This window comes from Etheostoma spectabile, chromosome 5 (genome assembly GCF_008692095.1).
Source record: "Etheostoma spectabile isolate EspeVRDwgs_2016 chromosome 5, UIUC_Espe_1.0, whole genome shotgun sequence".
NCBI classification, from domain to species: Eukaryota; Metazoa; Chordata; class Actinopteri; order Perciformes; family Percidae; genus Etheostoma; species Etheostoma spectabile.
Genome location: NC_045737.1, coordinates 22,052,029 through 22,060,255, shown reverse-complemented (window position 1 = coordinate 22,060,255; position 8,227 = coordinate 22,052,029). Strand labels below are relative to the sequence as shown.

The window sequence follows — 8,227 nt, the reverse complement described above, 5'->3', positions numbered from 1 at the left end:
TCTCTCTCTCTCTCTCTCTCTCTCTCTCTCTCTCTCTCTCTCTCTGCACTGTTAGGTTGAGTAGGTCTTAGTTAGCCTATTAGAATCAAGACCTAAACAGTTGTATTTTTATGCGTTGAAATAACTTACTTCCATCCCCACTACTTGTAATAATGTCTTTACCAATGAATGATAACTACCACTGCTCCTCTCCCAGCCTGGATGATGCTTAAATAAAGTTTACTCAAAAACATGTCAATAACAAAACCCCAAAAACCCTGTCAGTAATGACAAGAACGTGCTAACTGATTTTAAATGTGAAATATTTTAACACAATATTATCCTGAAGAATGAACGAATACTTTTTAAACAAGGTTCATTCACCAAAGGGTAGTCTAAAGAACTGTAGGCTACTCCACTAAACTCCATTCACTTTTGCAAACTAAGGTTACAAAGTGATTGAGAATATAAACATATAAATGCAAAAGGTCAATGACAATATTATTATAAAATACAGACTTGAATGCATAGGTGTTTAAAACATCTGGGTAAAACAAACAAAATGGGAGTTATGCATAGCCCTACACAAGCAAGAAAAAAACAGGAAACAACCAAACGTAGTACTAAAAGCCATAATGAATCAAACATAGTATAAGACAAGGCAAAACTAAATATAAAGAGTGAAAATATAAAAAGTCTAAGATAACAAATATAAGTTTAGTCAAACACTTGTGTAAACCAGTACTGACGTCTACATGTAGGTGGGCCTATTTGTTATATTAAAGCACCTAAAATAAATATCAAGTTGACCTTTATATTTTAATACCTCATAATTAGTTTATTATGTTACGGGCAAATTGGAAACTACACTTGCAATAATCATCACCACCACTTTCACCTCAATCAATATCATCATCATCACGGTCACCGTCACCATTTATGGAATTATTTCCTAATCTTGTTGCAAAGATGGTAAAAGTGTTATAATAAGGTCTAATTCATTTATTTTCTTTTCTTTTTACATTTTCTTTTACATTTGTTGTTTGTTCATGATGAAAGCTCACAAAAGAGTCAATGGGATTTTTTCAGTTAACATAAATAAACTGATTTCTTAAGTACTAAACTATAATAGCAAAGTATACTGCATGTGCAAAATCAACAGAAGTGAAAACAAGAAAATAGAATCCTGGTTTCTGATTGGTCACGTGTGAGCCTGCCCCCTCGTAATTGCGGAAGTGGAAGTTGTCAAAGTTCACCCTCACCCTGCTGTCTCTGACAATTGTGTTGCGCTTGTAGCCACTGTGCTGTTAATTTTCAGAAAGAAATTAATTAACTCACAGGGATGTCTTTGTCATTCGAGGGAAGAGTGGTGCTTGTCACCGGCGCTGGAGGAGGTAACTAAATCGCCGTTCAAACATAACTGAACGTTAACTAGACTGCATTGCTGTTAACTGTACTGTGCTCTAACAGGTTTTGTAACGTTAGCTACGAACGCAAACCTGCTATTGGCGGAGACTTTAGTATTATGTAGCTATGTGAGCCAAATTATTAAGACAGCTTGTGCCTGAGTCTTTATTTCTGTGGTATTAGCTGCCCAGCAGTTAAAATCGACATCTTGCTAACTGCTAACACTGGCGAAAAAGGTAAAGATAAACAATTTTAGACCAGTGTCCCTACCTTTAACACATGCATTTGTACTCATTTAGAACTTGTACTGCATTCATTTGACTAGCAACATAGGCTACTTATTATTTAATCTTTTTTGTGAGGAACACAGGGAGCAAAGTACATGCAACGCAATGCCAGTGCAAGTGTGTGAAAGGGCACATACAGCAACAACAGCTCAGCAGTGATTGAGGATGGGGGTGTACTCTGTAAAAATATGTTTTGGCATTTTACTGTCTTTCTTTCCGCAGGCCTTGGCAGGGAATATGCATTAGCGTTTGCCGAAAGAGGAGCCTCAGTTGTAGGTAAATAAAGGATCTTCATTGAAAGCCTCTTATACTTCTTTTTAGAACAGATATTGTGGGTAATATACTGTGGAACCACGCATTGATCCTATTTACTAGCCTGCTAAAAATGATTATGTTTTCTTTTTTTTGCCATTTAGAAGCAGTCTTGTCTGCGTACTTGTTGGCATTTGGTCCATCAAGATGTTTTCTTTGAGTTTTTAGTGACTGGAACATCACTTTTGTGTGTCATTAATCAAATATCCTTTTATTTTTTATTTTAGCAATGTCATTAATATCTTTATTCATAAGTTGCTTTAGCACTTGCTACTGACTTCATACAGTATACAGAAATGCAGCAGCAGTCTAACTGTATGTGACATGGAAGCATGAGTAAAAATCTGCAGATTCTTGCACCTGCATGGCTCAATGCCAGAGATCACTGTACATGTAGAGGCGTCCTGGTTTTGATTTCAGTTGGGGTCCACCGCCCCGATACACCAGACGTAGCACAGATAGCGATCCTAAATGGGTATCAACCTTCACACGACCGATCCACATGTAAATAAAGTAAAGTGTCTCAAAGTAAATTCAATGTCATTATGACAATAAGCTGTTTCTGTTGCCAGTTGCATTCATTCAATCGCGGTGGGAAGCAAACTTAGTTTTTAGTGTCACAGCAATCCTTGGTGTCATGTTCATTGACTTTAAAAAAAGTAGCAAATTTCACGCTGTAAGTTATACAGCTATAAAAGAAGGGGGGGGGGTAATCAGCAATTGGTAAGTATCAGCAGAGATACCCTGAGTTAAAAACTTTATCAAGATAGAAGAGGTCAAATTGGTGCATTGTTAGATTTAAGTGTTTTAGGAGATAAACTATACCTCAAAATGAGTAATGTAATAAAGTGTGCATTGCATGACTGTCACAGTAGTTATGTTTCTTTTTAGACTACACAGTGGCATATGTTGGCATAAACATTTGCCCTCCCCAAAATAATAGCTTTCCCTGCTGCCTGGACTGAACTTGCCATAGAACTCTGACTAGGAATCAGCTTAACTACACTCTTCTCCTAACCTAATCACTTCTGGAGAATTGCAGAACTCACCCCATTATTGCTAATCTTTTTCTTCTTGTTGCAATAAAGTGAATGACCTTGGGGCTGACACTAAAGGGGGTGGAAAGAGTTCTGCAGCTGCTGATAACGTGGTGGAGGAGATAAGAGCGAAGGGAGGCAAGGCCGTGGCAAACTATGGTAAGAAGTTTGGACTTGTCTTAAATCTTCTTTTCTCTTCTCTCCTCTCATACATCCTTATCTCAATCTGTTATCTGTCTCTTGCTTACCTTGTAGTATTAGCTTATGTAATGGTAGACTCAAAAACAACACTCGGCTCACTCAGCGTTTTTCCTAGATTATTTGAGACAAAGATGCACAGGCTAGAAATTTTGCGTGGCATGCATGGTGTACACAGGAGTTTTCTAAAGATAATCTTTGGGCATTTTAGCCTTTTTAATAGACATGATAGCTGTAGACAGGAAAGGGGGGGGGGGTGGAAGACATGCAGAAAATGGCCGCAGTTAAGACCCAAACCCTGAGCCGCTTCGTCGAGGGCCGAGCCCCGGCACATGGGTGCCCGCTCCCCCAGGTGAGCCACCCAGGCGCACAAGCTCTACGAAATTAACTCGATGTGAGGGATTGTGTTTTTTTTTGCAAATAACACTCAACATTCCATCAGGCTTGTTCATGAGCCAGCTATGGCTGTTTACTTTCACATAAGGGATGTGATGTGAAACACAATGAACATGCTAACACACATTTAACGGCATCACCCAGACGTGCTAGTCACCGCGACAAGGAAAAAACAAAGCAAAGCCCGACTCCTTATCACCCACATTTAGCTTGTGGCACGTGCAAATCACTGCCCTGTGACAAACACATATTTGTTTGCCTTTCACAATTCCCAATTCATCGCTTGCTTAATGTGTCAACATTTTTAACCAGGGCGGCGGTAAATAAGACAAATGTGTCCCACCTTTAAGTTAGATAGGCAGGGAAAACCCTACTCACCATTTAAGCTGTTAGCCAGTGTTGAAGAAAACTTTCTCTAGTAAATAATAAAACTTTCTTATAAGCCTCTCTCTCGTCAGTTATATTATTGTAACACCAACTCTGTACATAATTTCTATCTATACACCAAATAGCAACCAGTAACAATGCAGCCTACAATAAGATCTATAACGTAAGCCAAACAAACAAAAACAACACATAGATACCGTCTTCAGAGATGAAAAATAATTTAAGATTCATCACTTGTCTAATCAAACATGTCATCAAACATGTCAAACATTTTTCATGACATTTTCTGTTGTGCATGTACAGATTCTGTAGAAGATGGAGAAAAGTTGATCCAATCAGCACTGGATGCATTCGGAAGAATAGGTGAGTAGTGTCTTTGTATGGCATCAGAGTTGATACTTCAGTATTACATCATTATTTGATCTCAATTAAATAATTGTTTGTAATGTTGTTTTTGCTATTTTAACCTAAATCTGGTAAATTACCTTTTTGTCCAGATGTTCTTGTAAACAATGCGGGGTAAGTCATTTTATGTCTAATCCCAAACTTGTTTTTAGAGTGACTATTTGAGTGTAGTTACAATATTTACGTGGGTCACTATAATCATGTTAAAGAGAACCTTATATTTTGTCACATAAACCGAAAAGACTTAAACCCAGTCCTGCTATTCTTTTTCCAGGATCCTTCGTGACCGATCATTTGCGAGGACTAGTGATTTGGACTGGGGTAATTACATTATTTTAGTTCTTTACATAAACGTTACTCTCATTAACTCATTCTGATATGGTGTAATCCCATATCATCACTTTTCCTTTTGTTTGGCCGACTAATAATCAAGCCGTGCCGCTATGCTATAGATAGCAGAATGCATTTTCTTTAGCTTGAGTTTGTTGTATATGTACTGTATGTTACTTAAAACAGATTATCTGTGTGGGAGTGTAGGAATTGACTGTATCTGGATCAGAGCCACAATGTTTTAATGTGAAATAACAGAAGTGTGTAATGAGTGTTGTGAATTAATATTTAGTGCGTCATTCCTCTTACTGTCTATTTCAGACCTGATTCAAAGAGTTCACTTGAGGGGCTCTTTCTTGGTGACTCGAGCTGCTTGGAACCACATGAAAAACCAAAAGTTTGGCAGGTAAGGAGCGTTGCTACTAACAGCTGTTGCGGTGGCTAAAGGCTGTGCTCTTATTATGTGGGTGGGCATATTTTTTTATTGTAGATCCAACAAAGTTAGAGTATCCTCAGCACAGACAGTCCACTGCTAAACTGTAATCAAGAGGATGTCAGCATGACCCAGACGTCAGCTAAAGTACCAAAAATACTCAAAATGTTTTTTATGTGCCCCACTTTCAGCGGGTTCTTGAGGATATGCACTTTAGGCAATGAGTAAAATAATACATGTCTGCCATCACGTTGTTGCTTATTTTGACTCTAGACACTTGATTCCCTCTTAATGTATCTAGCTCCATTGGTTTCATGGTGTGCAATGAAAAAATCTGCAGACTAATAAGAAACCCATACAGAAAATTTGATTTGAATATGTATATCACCAAAGAATGAAGGAAATCACTTAGCTTAGTTATGAAGCACTGCAGGTTAATCTCTGAACAATTTGAGTACTATTCAACTCAATGACTCCACAACAAACCTCGAAGATCTCTGTGCAGGCTCATCTTATTCTGAGCATTCTGAGCATTCTCAGCATAAAAATTCCAATATCCACCTGAAGATGTAGAGTAGAAAGTGTTTTGCTCCTCAGCCTAGATTCTTTACCTCTGGAGAAGCCTTTTGAGTTCAGTGAAACTTTCAGTGGATAATTAATACTGACTTGAAGCAGTGAAGATGTGTGCAGATATGTATTGATCATGTTTTTAGGGTAAATCAGTTGCTTATGTTAGACATCTTGACCTGCCAAACACGGGTGCAACTAATAACATTAACAATGGAGATTAACATTCTAGATCTGAACTGAAAAACTTTTTTAGCAGTTTTTCCTGCTATGACATGTAAAAATGTGTGCTCTGAAAAAGGCCTATTGAGGTTTGCGTGTTTTGAATAATAATTTGCGGAAGAAGGTCACACAACAAGCTTTGCTCCAATGTTACTCCAGGTAGCAGATGCCCTTGACAAGTGTGTGTTATTGAGTAGAGTAGAAAACAGTTGCAAATAATGCAGTTGGTTTTATATCAGGTTGTTGATGTAAAAATATTCTCAACTATTCATGATAATTTCAGAATTATGTGTATTTTTTTTCTAATGTCCTATGGGTTTGGAATTTAATTTTTGTGTGCAGTGAACCTAAGCAAATGTAATTGTGTCTATAAAGGTAATACAACAACAGAAAGAAATGGAAAGTAGAAAGGTTCATGTCAAGACAGAACAGAAGCCATGTTATGAATAAGCATGGAGCAACACACAGACATGAGTATACTTTGTATTAGGTGCCCTAGTAGGTCTGCATGATTAGTTGTTATTAAATCACAATCTCAATTCACCTTGTTCACGATTTAATAAAATATTTTAAATGTTTTAAATAATTTTTTATTTTTAGATATAAATATACACACACACACACATTTTTTAATGACTTCAATTCCCATTTAATTTCATGAGCCGTGAGTTTTAAACATAGACTGTATAAAATAGGTTTTAAAGCGCTGTAATGCTCTCCCTTCTGTACATTGAAGCCTCTATGTTTACAGGCTTGTGGGGATGTGCAATAGGTGGTGCAATGTGCTATAGGTGGTGCAATGTGCTATAGGTGGTGCAATGTGCTATAGGTGGTGCAATGTGCTATAGGTGCCAAAAAAAATCTATCTTTGGTACTGCCAATTTGTTTTGTTTTGTCATGGTTCATGTGTGCAATAAACATTACACTTCGTGAGAAAAAAATCATGGCAGAGATTCGTGATTTCAATTCTAAGCTTAAAAATTGTGATTCATATTTTTCCCTGAATCGTGCAGGCCTATGGCCAATGCGTAAAAGATATGCTTATAGATATGTTTGTGGTTGCTCTTCTACATAGCAACATTTTATCATATGTGTTTTTGTAATAACACTGAAAGTGTTCCCCAGTAATTGACTCAATCCTCTGGTTGTAGTACACAGTGTACGAGTGTGCTATGATATACGGTATATCACTGCTTTCTTGTGACCAGTGAGACAGCGTGTTTCTGATGTTTCCTACAGTTATTGTGGCATTAGTGCTTAACCTTATTAATTTCGACTGACTGAAGTGAACTCTCCAGAACGAGATTACTAGCCAAATTGAATGTACAAGACTGTCTGCTGTACATATGTACGTTTATTTCTGCATGTAGCCAGCACTCACAGCTGTTCAAGTAATATCTTCAAGGAAATTAGTGTGCACTTCTGTATCTGCAATAAATCATTGTGTGTGTGAATGGGCTAGCATTACATGACTAGATGCCTACATATGTGTGTTCATATGGTGTTTATGATGCATGAAAAGTGTGTACCACTTTGTGAGATTATGTGTGTGAGATGTCTTTGTCTCCCATTCCTTGTTTCCTTGGGTTGTCTGTGGATAGAATCATCATGACGGCTTCAGCTGCAGGCATCTATGGTAACTTCGGCCAGGCCAACTACAGCGCTGCCAAGCTGGGAATGTTGGGTCTGGCAAATACTTTGGCCATTGAGGGACGCAAGTACAACATCCACTGCAACACTATTGCTCCTGTTGCTGGGTCACGCCTCACAGAGACTGTCATGCCCCCAGGTAAGCACAACAATTTAAACACTATACACGATTGCATGCAATTGGTCTGTATAATGCATTCTGTGGTGTTTCACACTCACATATGCAACCTTTTTTTTGGACAGGCCAAAATAGACAAATGGCTTTTTACCACAGCTTTTTTTTCTTTTCTTTTTCGGAGCAACTGCATAATGTAATGCCCATGTAATGTTGATTTACAAAATTTGAGGCAACAGCACTCCCGTTTGACATGCAAATTTGTCATCTAATATTCAAGAACTTTGGTTTTTCCAACAGCCATGATGAAACCATGCACCCTGTAAGTGCTTTAAAAGTTTTAATACGTCAGCCCTGGATTTAAACAAGTAGCTCTGGCCTTCTTCTTTTTACTGAAATATAGCTCTGAATAGCTCGTAACATGGGATACTTTTTGTCATGTGAACAGTATAACAAAAACTAAAATAACAACCTTCAAAATGACAACTAGTCAGTCTTAAAA

The 8,227-nt window shown here is 37.7% G+C and overlaps 1 protein-coding gene across 1 annotated transcript in view; it reads left to right on the top strand.

The window, feature by feature from the left end:
- Window positions 1–1,204: 1,204 nt before the first annotated feature.
- hsd17b4 (hydroxysteroid (17-beta) dehydrogenase 4) overlaps window positions 1,205–8,227 on the top strand; it is a 23,391-nt gene continuing 16,368 nt past the window's right edge. Inside the window, exons 1-8 of the mRNA XM_032516140.1 lie at window positions 1,205–1,373; window positions 1,896–1,949; window positions 3,074–3,181; window positions 4,307–4,366; window positions 4,501–4,522; window positions 4,683–4,729; window positions 5,060–5,144; window positions 7,562–7,749. Of these exons, the coding sequence (XP_032372031.1) occupies window positions 1,322–1,373; window positions 1,896–1,949; window positions 3,074–3,181; window positions 4,307–4,366; window positions 4,501–4,522; window positions 4,683–4,729; window positions 5,060–5,144; window positions 7,562–7,749 (616 nt within the window). The 5' untranslated portion in view covers window positions 1,205–1,321. The remainder of the gene's footprint in view (window positions 1,374–1,895; window positions 1,950–3,073; window positions 3,182–4,306; window positions 4,367–4,500; window positions 4,523–4,682; window positions 4,730–5,059; window positions 5,145–7,561; window positions 7,750–8,227) is intronic.